This window comes from Carlito syrichta, unplaced genomic scaffold, assembly GCF_000164805.1.
Source record: "Carlito syrichta isolate Samal-C Ts95f unplaced genomic scaffold, Tarsius_syrichta-2.0.1 Scaffold306785, whole genome shotgun sequence".
NCBI lineage: Eukaryota > Metazoa > Chordata > Mammalia > Primates > Tarsiidae > Carlito > Carlito syrichta.
Genome location: NW_007250881.1, coordinates 438755 through 459375, shown reverse-complemented (window position 1 = coordinate 459375; position 20621 = coordinate 438755). Strand labels below are relative to the sequence as shown.

General features: G+C 38.2%; 1 protein-coding gene across 1 annotated transcript in view; it reads left to right on the top strand.

Moving 5' to 3' along the window:
* ABCA8 (ATP binding cassette subfamily A member 8) overlaps positions 1 to 20621 on the top strand; it is an 85307-nt gene that overhangs the window by 20076 nt on the left and 44610 nt on the right. Inside the window, exons 5-16 of the mRNA XM_008063377.2 lie at positions 2488 to 2591; positions 3569 to 3795; positions 7781 to 7922; positions 8457 to 8642; positions 9749 to 9896; positions 12506 to 12671; positions 14922 to 14980; positions 15734 to 15844; positions 16598 to 16773; positions 17231 to 17350; positions 17586 to 17724; positions 18325 to 18415. Coding sequence (XP_008061568.1) covers positions 2488 to 2591; positions 3569 to 3795; positions 7781 to 7922; positions 8457 to 8642; positions 9749 to 9896; positions 12506 to 12671; positions 14922 to 14980; positions 15734 to 15844; positions 16598 to 16773; positions 17231 to 17350; positions 17586 to 17724; positions 18325 to 18415 — 1669 coding nt within the window. The remainder of the gene's footprint in view (positions 1 to 2487; positions 2592 to 3568; positions 3796 to 7780; positions 7923 to 8456; positions 8643 to 9748; positions 9897 to 12505; positions 12672 to 14921; positions 14981 to 15733; positions 15845 to 16597; positions 16774 to 17230; positions 17351 to 17585; positions 17725 to 18324; positions 18416 to 20621) is intronic.

The following is a 20621-nucleotide window of genomic DNA, read 5'->3' as shown; positions in this document are numbered from 1 at the left end:
CCAGCAGGTTGAGGCTGTGGTGGCCAGGAGCAGCCACTGCACTCCAGTCTGGGTGACAGAGTGAGACTCCAACTCAAAAACAAAAACCTAGTGCTCCTGTGTGTTGGATGCCTATATGTTTAGGATGGAGTTTTTATGGTGAATTGAGTCTTTTATCATTATATAGTGTCCTGCCATGTCCTTTGTAACTTTTGATGGTTTGAAGACTGCTTTGTGTGATATCAGAATAGCTACTCCTGCTTTCTTCTGTTTTCCATTTGCCTGAAAGACTGTTTTCCAGTCTCCAACTTTGAGCCTATGAGTGTCCTTTACAGTGAGATGAATTTTCTAGAGGCAGTAGATTGTTAGATCATACTTCTTTAGCCATTTTGTCAGTCTGTGTCTCTTCAGTGGCACATTTAGACCATTCACAATCAAACTGATTATTAAAATGTGATTTTTTTCTGTCATAGGGCTTTTAGGGGATTGCTTTGTCTCCTTTTAACTTTTGTATTTATATATGTGTGTGTTCATTTTTGTGGATGATCTGTATGCTCTATTAACTCTGTGCTTGCCTGTACTTTTTTTATGGGTATGATTGTTCCTTTTTTCCCTGTGTTCAACACCTTCTTAAGTGTCTCCTGAAGGGCTTGTCTAGAGGTGGCACATTCTCTTAGGGATTGGATATCTGGGAAGAATTTTGGCTCTCCACTACTGATGAAGCTTAGAGTGGTTGGGTGGGAAATTAGTCATCGAAATTATTGATTTGGGAGCCCTAAAGATTGGAGCCAGTCCATTCTGGCTTGTAGTGTTTCTGCAGACAAATCTGGAATGATTCTGATGAGTCTTCTCTGGTAGGTAGCCTGACCATTCTCTCTTGCTACCTTCAGGATTTTTTTCTTTCATGCTTATTTTGTGGAGGTGGATGACTATGTGCATTAGGAATGGTCTTCTCATATGATAACTTGCAGAGGTTCTCTGAATCTCTTGTGTTTGGATGGTCACCTCTCTAGCAAGATGTGGGAAGTTTTCTTGAATGACTTCAAGGAATGCTTGTCCATTTCCTTGAAATGGTGTACTCCATTTCCCTTTCTGCTTCAGGAATACCAATCAGGCATAGATTTTGGATTCCTGACATAGTCAAGAATGGATGCTTTATTCCTCCTTTTGAGATATTTTCCTATGTTTTTGACATATTGAGTTAATTTCATATTTTGGTTTTCAAGCTTTGAGATTCTTTCCTCTGCCTGGTTAACCCTGCTCCCTGTGCTTGTTAATATGTTCTTGATTTCCAGGATGAAGTTTTTCATTTCCACTATTTCAGAATGGGCTTTTCTGAAGTTGGTCACCTCTGCTTTTACTTCCTGTACAACTTCAGTGAATTTCACTTCTAGTTTCTCTTGGTTCCTGCTCATTTTTTGCCCTCCAATCTCCGATTTCTTTGTCTGCCATCTGGGACAGGTCATTCTGGGAGGTTTCCATTGTTTGCATTCTGACAGCTGCTTTTTCAGGCACTATCTCTTTAGAACTCTGAGGTTTGCCTGTCGTTTTTCATTGATTTTTTCTCATTTGTGACAGGCCTCTCTTTGTTGTCTGTAATTCCTTTTTTTGATTTGCGACTCTAAAGTTATTCAATCACCCTCTGTTCTAGGGCCCTTTCAGTGGTTCACTGAGTGAGAGATGGAGGGGCAGTCATTTCTGCTCCTTGCTTCACCTTTTGGCAGGTTTCCATCACTGCAGATTTTCTCTCCCCTGCTGAATTAGTCAGACCAACTTTCAACTCCTGCTGCTAGCACTCTGTGGAGAGTGAGCAGGGTAGATGGGCTTCCTGTCTGCTGTCTCTGGTTTACAGCACAGGAGCTTTCCCACTGAGAAAGCCTTCAGGTATATTTTGTGATGCATCTTCCCTGTTCAGGTCCCCTCTCTGCTCTTGAAATAGAGTAAGTTATCTACCACGGAGGAGTGGGGGTGCTCCACCCTGCAGAAATGCAGAGCTTAGAGGTGGTTCTTCCTGATCTGGCTGGGGTGATCATCAGCCATTGGCAGTGGACATCAGCTGGGTTCACTCTGCAGGCAGGCTTTCTCTGCCTGTGAGTCATGTTCACAATGGTTGGCCCAGCATGAGCTTTTTTGTTGTTGTTGTTGTTGCTGCTGCTGTTTGTTTGTTTGTTTTTTCCCATTTCACTTGAGTGGCGGTTGTCTGCCACTGTGCCCTGCTCAGGATTCTTACCACATTGGATCAAGGACCCACATATTGCTAAAAGGGGTGAGCCTTCCCAAGGTGTCTTTGTCTCACTCACCCACTTTCATTCACCAGATAGGATTTCAGTTCTTATGAGAGCCTGCAGCATAGCAGAAAACCTAGATTCCCCTATTATAATTTATGTTTTAGTAGACATTGAGTTCAAATAAGAACATTTGATTTGGGGCCATTGTAAAATTCATTGTTTCCTGTAATCAAGATTGAAATGACCACAATTATAGTTATGGTTTCTTTTTTTCACAAAGCTCATTGTTATGGAACAAGTGAAGATTTTGACTGTGAAGTGTCATTATTCTGGGAGGAAGGATTTGTGGCTCTTCAAGCTGCCATTAATGCTGCTATTATAGAAGTGAGTACAAAATATTCAGTGCAAACTAATGTTTAATACCAATTAATGATATTAGAGGCATCAAAAGTTTAATGAAAGAAAATACAAAATACAAATGGGTAGCCTTTTTTTCATTTACTCACTCTTATCTTTAAAACACAGTTTTAGTGTGTTATTATATGTCATAGGATGTAAATACAAATAGAAGAAAAATTCACTCAAACAAATGGACTTGACCTTGTCAGGAAGCTAGGCATGTAATAAGAAAATTATTAGAATAGACATTGACTATCATGGAATATAAATAAAGTCCTTATAAGTTAATGAGAAGGCTGGGTGCAATGGCTCATGCCTGTAATCCCAACACTTTGGACGGCAGAGGCAAGAAGATTGCCTGAGCCCAGGGTTTGGAGACCAGCACGAGCAACTGGGTGAGTTGCTCATCTCTACAACAAGTTAAAGAAAAAAAGATTAGCCAGGTGTGATGGCACATACCTCTAGATCCAGCTACCTGGAAGGCTGAGATGGAAGGATTGCCTGAGCCCAGCAAATTGAGGCTGCGGTAGCTGTGAGTGTATCACTGCACTCTAGTCTGGGAGACAGAGCAAGACTCCAACAACAAAAATGAAAAACAAAAAAAAGGTCAATGAGCAAAACCTCCCCAGCCTAGGATGCCTTGAAAGAATTCTTCATTGAAATAAGTTTTAAACTTGAAGCTTAAGGTGAGGGGTAAGGTCAGAAAAGGCTTTACAAGCAAATCATCAAGTAATGATAGGCAGAAAGGGGATGAAGCTAAGCTCCACGTAGGCCAATGGCAGGACAGTAGACAGTATCCTAAATTTCATGTTTCTCTTTTCCCAAAAGTCGGTATCATCAGACAAGAGAGCACCACACCCCAACAGGTGGATTATGCATTCGTAAGAAAATAGATGATTGAAAGAAAACAGAACATTCCATTTATTAACATAGACATTTTGTTTATTAATATCTATCTTCAGATCACAACAAATCACTCAGTGAAGGAGAACCTGATGTCAGTTACTGGAAAAAATATGAAGATACATGCCTTCATTGGTCAATCAGGAATTGTAACTGATGTGTTTGTTTTCATCTGTATTATTACTTTTTCTTCATTCACTTACTACGCATCTGCTAACATCACAAGAGAGAGGAAAAGAATGAAGGGCTTGATGACAATGATGGGTCTTCAAGATTCAGCCTTCTGGTGAGTCAAACGTAACACAGACAAATAAAGGGAGGAACTCGGGAAAACTAAGCATCTTCAATGCATCTTTATTACAATCTAATGATTTTCTTTTTCCTTTATCCCTGTGAATAGAATAAGTTGTCCTTGGCGTAATGTTTGCCAGACTGAAGCTGGGTGTTACTATGCTTCTCTGAGTGAAGAAAGAATGTTGGTGCATTAGGTTTGTCGGGTGATTATAAAGCAGAGATAATGACCACGGCAACAGGGTGGTAGACAAGCTAGGCATTGGTGTCTGTGCCAGACTGAAGTGGAACTCAAGCTGGGATGGGACTGAAAAGAACTCCTTTGAGATTGAGGAGTGTGAGATGGCAAAATTGGATTGTGACTAGGGGCCGGGTAGTTTGAATTTGAAATGTCAGAGGCGAAGAATTCTAAAAATGGACAAGGTTCTGTGTGAGAACATGTGAATAATTGATGTAAACGGCATGGAGGTGATGTGTATAGGGAAGAGGAAGTGAAAATAACAGAGAAGCTAGGGAGCCAGGTGAAGCGTGCATATGGCAACTAATTAGGGGTCTGGAAAGTTTTTTCCAGTGTTAAAATTCTATGGATCAATATTGACCCCTTCATCAAATCAGTATCTGAGAAAAAGATAGCAGAGCAGTGAAATCTAAAGACTCTGGAGCTAAAATGCCTGGACTGAAAGCATAGCTACTTAATACCCTTACTCATTAAGTTGCTTGTCAAAAAATGAGGAAAACAGTGGCATTTCTGCATGGGGCTATTTTGAGAATAAAATGACTTAATATTTGTTAAGTTCTTAAATATTCCCAACACATAATAATTGCCATATGATGTGTTAGCTACTATTTTGTTGGTTTTGCAGCTATTTTTGTTTTTTATTTTTAAAATTAGGATAATTTTATTGTGCCTTTCTTTTTTCTGTTTTTTATTATAAAGATGTGGGGTGTCATTCAGGGTTAGGTATATAAACGTTGATTATGCAGGTACCCTTGTTGATGAGGTATGCCTCTCCCTCCCCTAGCAGTTTCCCTCAACAGCCAATCCCACCCCCATTTCCAGACAGTTTCCCACTACTGCCAATCGCTTTCTTATAGCATTATAATTGTTCAAGGTCCACTTATGAGTGAGAACATATGGTACTCTGTGCTTTGCTTCTGTGATAGATCACCGAGTATGATCGACTCTAAATCCATCCAAGTTGCTGCAAAGTCCATATGTTTGTCTTTCTTTATGGGTGCATAATATTCCATTGTGTATATTTACCACATTTTTAAAATCCAGTCCTACTTCAATGGACAGCATGGCTGGTTCCAGATTTTTGCTGTTGTGAGTAGAGCTGCAACAAACATATGTGTGCACGTATCTTTTTTGTAGAATAATTTGTGTTCCTCTGGGCATATTCCCAATACAGGAATTGCTGGGTCATATAGAAGGTCAATTTCTGTTCTTTCAGAAGTTGCCACACTGTCTTCCAAAGAGGTTACACTAGTTTGCATCCCCACCAGCAGTGTAGAAGCGTTCCTTTTTCTCAGCATCCTCACCAGCATCTGTTGTTGTTTGTTTTATTAATGATGGCCATTCTTACTGGGGTTAGGTGGTATCTCAATGTGGTTTTGATTTGCATTTCTCTGATGATGAGTGAGGCTGAGCACTTTTTCATGTGTCTGTTGGCTGCCTGTATATCTTCTTTGGAGAAGTGTCTATTCCTGTCTTTTGCCCACTTTTTAACCAGACTGTTTGATTTTTCCTTTTGGCTCATTGAGTTCCTTGCCTTTTTCAGATATACATTGGCAAATAATTTTTCCCATTCTGTGGGCTGTCTCCCCTCTCTTGATGGTTTCTTTTGCTTTGCAGAAGCTGGTTAGTTTGATGAGTTCCCACTTGTCTATCTTATTTCTTAAGGCATGGGCATTTAGGGTTCTGAATAGGAATTGGTTGCCAGTTCCAATTTTCATAAGGGTGTCTCCTGCATTTTCTAAGATTCTTGTAGTTTGAGGTTTTACATTTAGGTCTTTGATCTACTTAGAGTTAATTTTTGTGCATGGTGATAGGTAGGGGTCCTATTTCAATCTTCTGCATGTGATCAGTCAGTTTTCCCAGCACCATTTACTGAATAGGTTCTCCTCTCCCCAGTGGTTGTTGTTGGAGGCTTTGTCAAAGATGAGTTGGTTGAGAAATTGAGGCTTTGCTTCTAGAATCTCTGTCCTGTTCCATTGGTCTCTATTCCTGTTCTTGTACCAATACCAGGTTGTTTTGATTACTGTAGTCTTATAGTAACGTTTGAAGTCTGAAAGTGTGATACCTCCTGCTTTGTTTCTTTTGCTAAGGATTGTTTTGGCTATTCGTGGTCATTTATGTTTCCATATGAATTTCTGTGTTGTCATTTCCAGGTCTGAGAATGATGTTGGTAACTTAATGGGTATTGCGCTGAATCTACAGATTGTCTTTGGTAGCATGGACACTTTCACAGTGTTGATTCTTCCTATCCATGAGCATGGAATATTTTTCCATTTGTTTGTGCCTTCTTGGATTTCTTTGAGCAGTGTTTTGCAGTTCTCATTGTAAAGATCTTTCTCTTCTTCTCTGGTTAGGAAGATACTGAAGTTTTTTGTATGTGTGTGTGGTTACTGTGAATGGGATTGTGCTTTTAATTTGGGTCTCTGCCTACTTGTTGTTGTATAGGAATCCAACTGTCTTTTGCACATTTATTTTGTACCCCGAGACTTTGCCAAAGTCCATTATCAGTGCAAGCAGGTTTTTGACAGATTTTCTTGGATTTTCAAAGTATAGGATCATATTTTCAGCAAAGAGAGATAGCTTGACTTCCTTTATTCCTGTTTAGGTAACCCTGATTTCCTTCTCTTGTCTAATTGCCCTAGCTAGGACTTCGAATACAATGTTGAACAAGAGGGGTGAGAGTGGGCAGCATTGTCTCGTTTCAGTTTTCAAGGAAAATGTTTACAGTTTCTGACCATTTAGCAACATGTTAACTGTGGGTTTATCATAAATGGCACTTACTATTTTGAGGTATGTTCCTTCTATACCTACGTGTTTGAGGGTTTTTATCAAGAAGAGATGCTGGATTTTATCAAAAGTTTTTTCTGTGTCTAATGATATAACAATGTGGCTTTGTTTTTACATCTGTTGATGTATTTAATGACATTTATGGTCTTGCGAATGTTGAACCAGCCCTGCATCCTGGGGATAAAGCCTTTATTGTTCCTTTCAAAGAATATTGTAAAACAAGATAAAGAAATTTATGAGGAAAGGAAAGTGAACTATTCTGAGACAAAACGAATTGGATTTTTTTAAAGCATTTGGTCATAAAAAAGAATGAATGGAATTAAAACCAAGAATATAGAGCATTTGGTGAACACATCCAGAGAAAGATGACATCAGTTTTTGGGAAAAGAGAGACATGACAAAATGTCTTATCTCTAAGGAAATCTGTGACACTCCCTCACCTCAAGAGGTCCCAGAAAGGAGAAAATGATCTGAGACATGTGAAGGATCTACCCTTTGCTAAGACAGTGTCCTACAGAGGCATTACCTCATTGAGTTTTCCTTGCAGGATTTTCTCTAGCGTCCAAAGAAGTAAAGGACAAATAGAGTGGTTGCAAAGTTTGCCCATAGTTGCAAAGTAAGAATGCAGCAAACAAAATGTTTGAACCAAAATCTGTCAGATGGGAAGGCTAAATTTTCCTTTTGTTCCACAATGATGTCCGTGTGTGTGTGTGTGTGTGTGTGTGTGTATTTCTGAAATAAAATTTAGGGGAAAAAAATCCCAATTCCTAAAGAATTCTGTCCAAAACTTTTACATTGTGTTTATATATTCTAGAACACTCAATAACTGTCTGCTGAAGGAGAAAATGAATGAGTGAATGCATGAATGAATGAATGAATGATGTTAGAGTTCACTTCAGGTCCTCCTTTTCAATTGAACACGAAATAGTACAATAACATTTTGTTTCCGCATTAGGCTCTCCTGGGGTTTGCTCTATGCTGGCTTCATCGTCATCATGGCCATTTTCTTGGCGCTTGTTATAAAATCTACCCAGTTTGTCATTTTGACGGGCTTCATGGCAGTCTTCACCCTCTTTTTCCTCTATGGATTGTCAGTGGTGAGTTAGTGAATTAAATATCCCTCCGTCCACCTCATCGCCTGAAAATCAATTGTTGGCTTTCAATTATGTTATTACTGTGTAGGAAGTCCTCAACATACGAATGAGTTTGATTCCGAGAGCACATTCACAAGTCCATTTGTTGTAAGTCCAACAAGTTAGCCTGGGTATCCAACTAACACAATCAGCTATATACCACTGTATGTATTTAATAGGCTATACTGATACCTGGTGGAGAGAAACGATATGTAAAAAAAAACACAGATGTGCTTTATTAAAATTTGTAGCCTGATTATTCATACACAGGAGATTTACTGTACATTTTTTTTTCTGTCTGCTGTGTTTGCATGTGGAAATCTATAAACAGGTACAATTTGATTTGAGGTGTTTGTGATGCCAGTTTTTAACATAGTTTTGTGTATTATATATAAAATAATAATATAATCATCATATTGGATATTAAATCTCTCGTTTTATTATGTTGTTAATAATTTTTAGAGAAACATAAACCAACTAGATTTCCTGTTATTTTAGATGGCTTTGAGTTTCTTAATGAGTGTCTTGATAAAGAAACCTTTCCTCGCCGGTCTGGCCGTGTTCCTTCTCACTGTCTTTTGGGGGAGTCTGGGATTCACATCATTATACAGACACCTTCCTGCATCTTTGGAGTGGATTTTAAGTTTGCTTAGCCCCTTTGCCTTCATGCTTGGAATGACCCAGGTAAGAAGCAATCTAATTATTTATGAATGACAGTTCTGAAACATCTTGATTCTCTGGAATTCAGTAGGTTGTATTCATTTTCATACTCAGCATTGTAAGTTTTAGAACCCTAATGAGACTCTTATAAGGTTGCAAAGATGAACTTTTGAAAGTAGCCCAGCAAAATAAGACATTTAGAAAGTGAAAAAAAGGAAGTTTGATACACAATTATTTAAAGACAATGTAAAGTGCTTTCTTAAGCTATGCATTTACATTTTGAATTCAAGGAGTACATGGCAGTTTTGTTACATGGATGTATTGCTTGATTGTGAAGTTTGGGCTTCCATCAAACCTGTTGCCGAAATAATGGACATAGTAACCAATCTAGACTTAAACATGGACTTGCTGTTGCAAAGCTAATTTGAAATAACAATTCCAGTTTATATTTTTACTTAGTAATTGAGTAGAGCACATGACTGCAAAAACCACAAAATAAAATTACAAGTTAAAAACATCTTGAACATTCATTAGTAAATATGTTTCTGTTCATAAAATGTCCTTGTTGTTTGTTTGATTCTTACTGAACGCATGTTGCCCTCCCTCCAGTTAAATTGTAACGCCCATCATTAAATGTATATTATTTAGTGCTTCACAAGAGGATTGTGAATTATAAAGAGATTATAAAGACCTCATGGACACTGTAGACCAGCCCACTTTCCCACTAGATTTCCTTGAACATCCCAGGGCCGTTTTCCCAAGTGTGAATTCTCCTTCATGCAGCCACTAACAAGGGTCACCACACCTTTTGACTATGTCCTTATATGTTAAAAGTATATTCTAGTTCAAGCTCTAATGTCATCGGTTCCCATACCTCCCAACCTGCTCCAGATTCTCCAATTTCCTTTGGAATATGTTTTGTCACAGCAACAGCTTAAACCTCATGATAACTGGTCACGTGTCTATGCCATCCAATGGGTTTGAGAACCATAAAGTAGGCCATCTCCTTATTTAACGTTCTATTCCCTGTGTGAGGCAATAAGTTGCCATTTTATTCCTATGCTAAACCTCGCCGTTTAACATTTACCACAAATTTAATTTCCCTTAACTACTTACTCTTTAATTTTCAGCTTTTACGCTTGGACTACGATTTGAATTCTAATGCATTTCCTGATCCATCAGGCGACTCAAATCTCATTATAGCAACAACTTTTATGTTGGCATTTGACACTTTCTTCTATCTGGCATTGACGATTTACTTTGAAAAAATTTTGCCAAGTGAGTAGTGAGATAAAAATAAAACATCTTTTAAGTTATTTTATTTCTTGAAACAAAACTCCTCACACATATGCTCTTTATATTTTAAGAACTACTTTGTACATCAACGGGAAGGAAATGAGCAAAATTGTTGCCATGGGTTAAGTTATTTCATGTCTTTCTTGCTACTTGACTTGTCAAAACTCAAACCTGGATTTTGTTCATGGAATCACTAACCTTTCTTTGAACTTCACTCTACGCCAAGAGTGTGGCTTGTTTCTTTTTAAATAAATGCCTAGAAAGCTAGTTTCTAAATGGGACAATCTGGTAATCATGGAGATTCATGACTGCTTTTGTCTAACTATTTAGTTCAGAGGTTCTGAGCTCCGGCTGGACAACAGAACCATGTGGAGAGTTTTAAAGCAATACTAAGTCCAGCTCAGCCTAGAGACATTCTGAATCAATTAATCAGTGTGTCTATATTTTTTAAAATCTCTCCAGAATTTCACAATGGAAAAGTCAATAAATTTTTACTTTTTTCACCTTGCAACTTACAAGTATATGAATTTTGCAAAAGCAGGGAAGTGTTTTGCTTACGGACACAAACCAAGCAAACCCCATACTGTCCTTTTTAATAAAGCAATGAATAAACATCTGTGGAAAGAGGAGAAAAGGAAAGGTGAAAGAGAAAACAGAAAGCAATGCCTTGAGGCAGGGAATCGATCCTTTTGGGAACAATTTTAGTTAATCTCTTAAGGATAACTGTCTCTGCCTTTTCAAAGAACTCAGAACATTAGATGTTAGGATCTACTATTTGTGGCTAACACATTTATTATACAATTAGAGTTATTTAAATAGATATGCTTTCAGCTGGGCATGGAGGCTCACACCTGTAATCCCAGCACTTTGGGAGGCTGAGGCAAGTGGATTGCCTGAGCTCGCAGGTTCGAGACCAGCCCGGGCAACTTGGCGAGACCTCATCTGTACAATAAATCAAAAATTAGCTAGGCGTGGTAGAGAATACCTGTGGTTCCGACTACTTGGAAGGCTGGGGCAGAAGGTTCGCCGGAACCCAGCAAGTCAACACTGGGGTGGCAATGAGCATGCCACTGCACTCCAGCCTAGGCAATGGAGTGAGATTCCAAGTCAAAAATTTAAATTTAAATTTTAAAATAGGCTACTTATATTTTCTTCTATATTTTCTTGTTTTTCCAATGTATTCAAATGGATGTCAACTGTATCTGCAGCTGTTGAATTATATCCTCTTAGGCAACTACATTCTTTAACCAATTTAACCTTTTTTTTTAAGTGGACATTATGGCATATATTCCACTCTTTTTAATCCTTGTTTCAAACATATTTTAATAATATCACTTTAAATATTCTATTTGTAATTGTTTTGTCAAGTTATCGCGAGTATTATTACATTTTATGCCTGTATCTTATTTCTCACTTAACATTATATTCTAGTCACAAAGATATTTTTCGCACTCACACTTTTTTTCAGTTTAAAAAAGCATTTCATTTTATCAGCATAACTAGGAATTTTTTTATCCAAAATTAACTGAATTGCTTCATTTCTTCCTAATTATTGCTCCTTCACTAAGCCTAAATTTAAGATCAGAGATGATTTTCTTCAAAATTATTTTAAGGATAATAAACATGAATAACAGAAAGAAAACTTAACTGGACAAAATGACAGAATTGTATAAATTCTGGTAAATCTGGTGGCAGAATGACTCCAGTTATGGCTGCATGCATTTATTTGCTAGATTTTTTTTTAATAAAAGAAAGAGATAGGAGCCAAGTAACAATATACCATATGCCAGGTACACAGAGAATGCTCAGTAAATATTTACTGCATGAAAGAAGGACTGAACATGGGAAAGATACACATAAGTTTGAAAACCCATCAGCCTTACAGTGGAGGTCAACTGCACAATTTCAGGGAAATGAGATTCTTCCATTTCATAATGTTTTCTAATATGTAGGAAAATAGAAGTGATAATAAAGTACAAATATGGTGTGGATTAGTTTTCAGCAGGATGTTTACAGATATTATGTTCCTAAAGCAAGTCATAAATTGGCTTCAGAGAAAATTCATCATTTTAGGATGAGATAAAATAGAAATACAAAGTAGCTTTTCTAAAAAGAAATGCACTCTGTGTTGTTTCAATAAATTATTTTGCCCCGTTCTCTCCCTGTCTTACAAATGTGTTATTTATTTTTTCTTAAATCTAAAGTCTATCTTCTCTTCTACATTGATGTCAATGTCATAACACCTGTTCGCCTAGAAGGAATTCAGCATGCCTAGCATATCTTGCACTTGTATTTCAATATCGCGCTTTTTCAAGGTTAAGAAAATTCTGAATATTTATTTAATTTCTTTTTTGAAATTTTTAAAAATCACACTTTCATTGTTTTCTGTGGGAAATGTTATTATAATAGAGACACGCAGGGATTTTTCCCCCGTTATGAAGTCACTAATGTCAAAACATGTGCATTACCTAGTATTGACCATGTGTTCAGGTTCAGCGACAAAGAGGTTGCATTGTCATGCTGCAGTTGTGTGACTGTTTTTTCCTAAAAGCAGTGATTGATCCAACATTTATCTTCTCCTGGTCATGTAGATGAATATGGACATCGATATCCACCCTTGTTTTTCCTGAGGTCCTCATTTTGGTCACGACAACAAAAGGCTCACCATGTTGCCCTTGACGACATAGATCCTGATCCTTCATCTGATGACTCTTTTGAACCCATATCTCCTGAGTTCCATGGGAAAGAAGCCATCAGGTAATAAGGATGAGAAAGCAAAACAGGCCAAAAGCTGGGAAGCTAACAGTCAGCCTCTGAGGCAAACAAAGTTCTCTTCCGTGCTCTGTGGACAGTTCCCACCTACCCTCACCCATGGGTATGTCTACCGCTTTCCACTTCAAGCTCAAAGAAAGACACTTTTTTATCAACCCCTTGAGGTCTTATATTGTTGACATTTACACTAAATAAAAACTTAAATTTTAGTAACAAAGATAATTCAACGAAACCCTTGCCTGGATTCTCAGTCTCTGTCCTGTTACTTTTCTCTACCTTATCCTCCCTAATCTCTTTGCTTGATCTCGTGTATCCACACCTAGTCCCCTCCTCACTGGTTTCACTCCCTTTTTTTTCTTTCAACTTTTTTGGGGGGGTTCTCTTTCTTTTATATTCATTGTCTTTTTTTTTCTTTTTTTTTTTGTTTGAGTTGTAGTCTCACTCTGTCACCCAGACTGGAGTGCAGTGGCAGCTCCCAGCCACCGCAGCCTCGACCTGCTGGGCTCAGGCGATCCTTCCGCCTCAGCCTTCCAAGCAGCTGGAACTACAGGCACGCGCTACCACTCCTGGCTAATGTTTTGATTTACTGTAGAGATGAGGTCTCGCCAAGTTGCCCAGGCGGGTCTCGAACCCTCGGGCTCAGGCAACCCACTCGCCTCAGCCTCCCAAGGCGCGAGATTGCAGGCTGAGCCACTGAGCCGGCTTATTTATTGCCTTTTAAGAGGACATGAAGGAGTAGGGACGAGAAAAGGAGAAAGTCCTCATGATAGGCACAATGGGAACTCAGAGGGAAGCACTATTTAGAATCATGCCCATCTTCATTCTGTGTGACAACAAAAAATCCATTTTGTTTGGTGCTAGTAGCTTTCATTTCTGCGTAAGAAAATAGGGAGAGGGTCCTAACTGTTCAACTCTCACTCATCCATCAATGACCAGCCGGCGCATGTCAGTTTCTTGCAAACCGTCTCATTACTCCAGGCTGCAAAGCTCCCAGAGCCTGATTCATTTTCATTTTAGCCTGTTCCATATTTATCATGCATACTTTTATTTGTCCTGCAACCCAAGCTAGCTTTAACCCCCAGCAGAGCCGCTCAGAGCAAAGTAATGTCTTTATTGGACACATTTGTGTGTTTCTTTTCCATGTCTTCAGCACTTCACCCAACTATAAGTACTATGAAATGACGGTGAAGTGAAATTAAAACAGAAATAAGAAAACATAATTAAACAGTCTGATATATGTGGAGCCTGGATCATTGGATGAAGAGTAGATGACAAAATAAGAAATATAGATTTGATTTTGCATATGGATTGAATGCTTACCTGGTAGAATAAAACCATGCAGATAAAGTGCCTAGTATTCTGGATCTGTGATAGCATCCAGTATACGTTCTTTCTATTGCTATCATCATCATCTGATCAATATCATCTTATATTTGTTGAATGTTTACCACAAACCAAGCACTATACATGCAAGAAGAAATCATTTATTTACGCTCCAACACAATCCTAAAGCACTGGACGTTTTTAGGTTGTAAAAGCTGGAATTGACCTGGAATAAGTATACTGGTTAAGGTAACAGAGCAACTAAGTAGTAAAGAAAAGAGCAACTAAGTAGTAAAGCTGAGCAAAACAGAGCAACTAAGTAGGAAAGCTGAAATTGATCTGGAATAGGTATACTGGTTAAGGTAACAGAGCAACTAAGAATGAGCTGAGGTGGGTAGGATTGTGCAAGCCACGCTCATGCTACTATGTCATCCAAGTGCTGGGATTACAGGCACAAGCCACCATGCCCGGCCCCCTTATTTTAACTCTTCACGAACCTCTAAAAAACCTTGACTCAAAATAACCGACAATACCTCCAGCCTGTGCCAGTGGTCCACAAGGAGCCTTCTGGTATTAGATATCCATGTTTTCTCTTGGTCTAGCTTCCTTAGCTTTGCAGTTCAGAGATTATCGTATTCTCCAATATTAGTACTAGGATACATCCCAGTCGATGGAATCAGAACCTCTTCTGATGGGTTCCAAGCACAGTGAAATGTAAAACTCCACAGGTGATGCTAACTTGCAGGCAGGGTTGACATGCAGTACTCTAACTGATTCCGTCACTCAACCATGACTGCAATAGAGTGATGTCCCAGATTTACATGCAACCTGACTCATTCAATCGTGTTGACCAAACTCAGAATCATGCACTGAAGAGAACTGTCACCATGGAGTATCTTTTCTTTTTTACAGAATCAGAAATGTTACAAAAGAATACAAAGGCAAGCCTGACAAAATAGAAGCTTTGAGAGGTAAAAAAAAAAAAAAAAAAAGTGGGGGGAATATTTAGTTATTATATTAATATTGATTTCCTGATTTGAATTCATTTTGTTTTGCTTTTGGTGAAAAATCGGTGGTGGTATTTCAGATTTGAAAAGAGTTATTGGAGCCACATGATAAATTTTTACTTCTAACACGTTACTTCTACTTTATAAAAGTTATTTAAAAATGAATATGGTTTAGAAATAGATGTGAAATCTATACTGGGTAATACTGAGGTAGTCTAAGGATATTCTGTCTTCTCCCCCTCCCCCCCACAAACTGAAATTTTTCTTCTGTCATACAAAAATTGTTGGTAGATACTGTATGTTTTCTTATTTTATGCAAAAGTCACTTACCTCAAAGGAGCTCTACCCATGTAATACTATACTATTAATCTATTCTTCTATTCAATAAATATTAACATCTACCTGCTATATGCCCTGCAATATCAGCAAACTTAGAAGATAGACGTGTTTCACTCATTTAAACTAAGTTCAACATTTCAAAAAAAGTTAAATTGAGAAATAAGTTTATAAATGGCATTTTTGTGTTTTATTTTGGATTTAACAACCCAGTATATTCATACATAGAAAATATGGCCATTCAAGGAAATAACATAACACTCAATGGCTCCATAATAGAATTCTATTTGTGATTTTCTTTTTTTCTTCTTTCTTTTCTCCAAACTTCTTTTCCTTCCTTCCTTTCTCTCACCTTGCTTTTCTTTTCTTTTTTCTTCTTAGATCTGGTATTTGACATATATGAAGGCCAAATCACTGTAATTCTTGGTCACAGCGGAGCTGGAAAGTCAACACTCCTCAATATTCTTAGTGGGTTGTCTGTTCCCACCAAAGGTAAAATTGTCTTTTTTTTTCAAAGTCAGATTGAGAAGTCAGCAATTAATACAAAGTTCTTCTGATTACTAATCACAAACACAGACACCTAGAGAAAAATGAAATTTTATTTTATAGGACTATTCTATGGAAGCATATATTTAATTGTTACACTATATATAAAGCATAAGCTTTTCATTGTAATTATTTTCATTGTCCTTGGTTACCATTTGGCATTCCTACGTGTATCTGTCAGTTTTTGCTGCATGACAAGCACTCCCAACTTACCGGTTTAAAAGAAAAATGTTTTATTGTTTCGCATGCGTCTGTGAGCTGAATAGGCAGTTTTTCTGTTCTGGACCAAAGTGACTGGGGCTGAATGATTGACCATGGCCTCACTCGCTTATCTGAGGCTTCAGTTAGGGCTTCTGTAACTCTCTTTCTTCATGGTATTCCTCTTCCGCAAGCTTTCCTGGGATTCTTCACCTGGTAGTCTCACGATCCCAGCAGCAAGAATGGGCACGTTGCCAAGTATAAGCTCTTCATCAGTCTCTGCTTGTATCACACTGGTTACGGTCCCACTGGGGATAGAGCCAAACTCAACATGAGGAGTAGGCACCATACAACTAAAATGGAAGTTCATGATGGCTGATCTGCATAAACCTCGAAGATAAAATTGCATATCTAAAATTTAACTAGTACATAGTGATTTTTATTTAGAGATATCTTAAATTTAAGCATTATCCTCATATTAACTTTTAATCTTTGTTATAGGTTCAGTCACCATCTATAATAACAAACTTTCAGAAATGGCTGACTTAGAACATATCAGCAAGCTCACTGGTGTTTGTCCACAATCCAATGTGCAATTTGACTTCCTCACTGTGAGGGAAAACCTCATGCTCTTTGCTAAAATAAAAGGGATTCTGCCACGAGAAGTGGATAAAGAGGTATATAAAGATGCTAGAACTAACGTATTGTCAAAACAAAGTTGTTAAAACCTATTTTCTCTGATTTCCAACTTCTATTGAATTATTTGTGTGCAAATAAGTGTGTAAATGTTGAACAAGAGCATCCAACTTAAACAACAGTTAACATTTACATATAATTTACAGTATGCCAAGCATATCCTTGACTTTAAATGTAATAACTCATTTATTCCTCACAGCAATTCTCTCAGACAGGTGCTTTATTATCACCTTTTATGCATGTAGAAACTGAGGTTAAAACAAATAACTTGACCAAGATGATGCAGCTAGTTAACACGAGTGACATTCAAAGCCAGGCAGTTTGGCTCCAGTGTCCATGATTTTAACCATTGCACTTTACAGCCTTATATTTATAAATTTAAAAAGAAAAAGAAGAGACAGATCTTGGCTTATGACATATATGCTGTCTTTTGGTTAGATTCAAAGAGTTTTGCTGGAATTGGACATGAAAAATATTCAGAATGTCCTTGCTCAAAACTTAAGTGGTGGACAGAAAAGAAAACTCACCTTTGGGATTGCCCTTTTAGGAGACCCTCAGGTAAGTCAGACAAAATTTACAGGTGAATTCATATTTTAAAAAGTAAAAATTTTGTCACTCGTTCAAATCCTTTATTTGTGATAAAATATTTATAATAGAACATTACGTATAGGAGCAAAATCCTAACCCATAATACCATCTCAAATATACATAGTATGGGTTCTACATTGTTTTCTGGAAGAACTTCCCCTTGGTAGAAAACCTGTGTATATACATCACATTCCCTCCTCTGCAGATTTTCCTGTTGGACGAACCAACTGCTGGATTGGATCCCTTTTCAAGACACCGAGTGTGGAACCTTCTGAAAGAACGCAAAGCAGACCGTGTGATCCTCTTCAGTACTCAGTTCATGGATGAAGCTGACATCCTGGCTGGTGAATGCTGGTTTCCATTAAGTATTCTGATGAGGATTTCAGAGATTGAGGAAATATGCTGACCAGTTGCATTTTGTGAGCTGGTGAGCTAGCTGTATCTGGTAAATAGAACAGCTGGCAACATAAACTGAACCCAAAACCTCTTAATTGAAATGAAATGTGTATCTTGTACGATTTCATATCATTTGATTACGTAGGAGATTGGTCTACCAGGAAATTCATGTATTGCAAAGTAATTAAGGTTTGTATTCTAAGAAACCCATCCTTTTACTCAAAATTGAGGTAAATTAACTTGAAATATTTAAATACCTTTAATGTCTGATATATTAAAACATATATGTGTGATGATTTTCTATTAGAAAATATAGCCACATAATTTAATCTTCACGATGGGAAGTGAGTGGATCATGAGACACCAGCCTAAGGTACACAAATGAGATTAAAATGTGTCTATTTCACCGGGTCCTCACTAAGCCCTGTATTTGAAACTGCAGAAGCTCCTGGATTAGTGTTTGATTATGCAGATGATTATCTGTATTTTCTTGGAAGTGAATGGACAACTTTTGAACAAACTTTCTTCTTTTCTATTCTTTCTTTCAGACAGGAAAGTGTTTCTCTCCAAAGGAAAGCTGAAGTGTGCGGGCTCTTCTTTGTTTCTGAAGAAGAAATGGGGGATTGGATATCACTTAAGGTAGAACCACTTGAGAAGGTTGGGCTACAGAACTGGGCTGGAGTAAAGCATAATGCCTGAAGCACAACATAACAACATGTACAAGAAAAACTTGTATTATTATACACTGATGTGTGTACATACATATACTCAAATTTGTGAAGATATCTATTATCTACCTAGTTAGTATTTACACAAGATATACAAGAGACATTGATTGGCACATCTTAGAGACTGAGAATATACAATAACAAAATTTAGATAAATATAAGAAAAATATATTCCCAACACATTGCTTATTAAGGGATGTCCATATCATGAAAAGTTTCTCAGCAGACACATTTATATTTCACAAACTCATCATCCCTCACTCAGGTGTTCATATAATTTCTTTTTTTATTTTTTTTTTGAGTTGGAGTCTCACTCGGTCGCCTAGACTGGAGTGCAGTAGCCACTCTCGGCCACCGCAGCCTCGACCTGCAGGGCTCCTGCAATCCTTCCGCCTCAGCCTTCCACGTAGCTGGAACTACAGGCATGCGCTACCATGCCCGGCTAATTTTTTTTGATTTGTTGTAGAGATGAGGTCTCACCTGCCCAGGCGGGTCTCGAACCCGCGGGCTCAGGCAATCCACTCACCTCAGCCTCCCAAAGGCGCGGGATTACAGGCTGAGCCACTGAGCCCAGCTCATATAATTTCTTAAGTACTTGCTTCCATGTCTTTTATATCCATCATCTTCATTTTATTATTATCACTATTTTGAATAGGTGTGTAAAGTAACCTAGTTGTTATTTATTGAGTGGTTCGGAGAGACAATACTTAGTATTTTATTTAAGGCTTCTATTTTTTGAGATAGGAACTGTTGTAAATTGTAAATAAGTACTCTCTAGGCCAATAAGTGGTGGAGACAACCCTAAATCTAGTGTCCAAATAGCTCTCTCTTTCGCTCCTTCCCTCCCTCCCTCCCTCTCTCTCATCTTTCACCCAGGCTGAAGTGCACTGATCTCCTTGTTTCAAGCGATCATTCCACCTCAGCTTCCCGAGTACCTGGGACTACAAGCACGAGCCACCAAAGCCAGCTCATTTTTAAATTTTTTTGTAGAGACGAGGTCTTGCTATGTTGCCCAGATTGATCTCGAATTCCTGAGCTCAAGCAATCCTCCACATCAGCTTCCCAAACTGCTGGGATTACACACAGGAGCTACTATGCTTGGCAGCAAAATGCATTTTCAAAATATAAGGTGCTAGTCGGGATTTCTCCCTAATTTGTGAGTCTCTTTGTGGGATCTTGAACAGTAATTTGTGCAATTGCTTTATTTTTTTTAAGCTAGGGGTCAACAAACTATGGTCCCTGAACCTTAGCCAACTGACCTTTTCTCTCTCTAACTAAAGTCTGGTTGGAACCAAGCCATGATCATACTCTAGTGTCTTCTATGGCTGTTTCCCTACTACAGCAGCACAGTTGAAGCATCACAGCAGAAATCTAAGAGCCCGCGAAGCGCAGAATATTTACTATCTAGTCAAAATTTTACAGGAAGAGTTTGACAACTCCCTTTCCAAGCTGTAAGCTCCTTCAGAAAGAACACTAACTCACGCAGTCCCCAGTAGCACCCAACACACTTTCTTGTAACCCATCAAGAAATATTTTTGAATTGTTTTTACTTCAGGGACAGCATCATGAAGAATAATTATGATAGTTTTTGTTTCATTCCCTCTGTGGATTTCACTGCTTCTAAAAGTGGCAGATATTCTCATGAGTTTACACTTGTCTTATGAGTAGAGTAATTTTGGCTTAGGCATTTGGTCAAATAAAATAGCTATCATTTTTTAAGGGCTTGCTAAGTGCAAACATCTTATTATTCAGTTCTTAGAAGAACGCTAGATGCTAGAAATCATTCCATTTGACTAACGAAAATTTTTCAGATGAGTTAAATAGCACATTATAAATGGCAAAACCAAGTTTCTTTTTTTTTTTTGACTTTTAATTTTTTTTATTTTAAAGATGTGAGGTACAATTCAGAGTTAAGAATACAAATGTTCAGCCGGGCTCAGTGGCTCAGCCTGTAACCCCGCGCCTTTGGGAGGCTGAGGTGAGTGGATTACCAGAGCCTGCGGGTTCGAGACCCGTCTGGGCAGCGAGACCTCATCTCTACAATAAATCAAAAAATAAACCGGGTGTGGTAGCGCATGCCTGTAATTCCGGCTACTTGGAAGGCTGAGGCGGAAGGA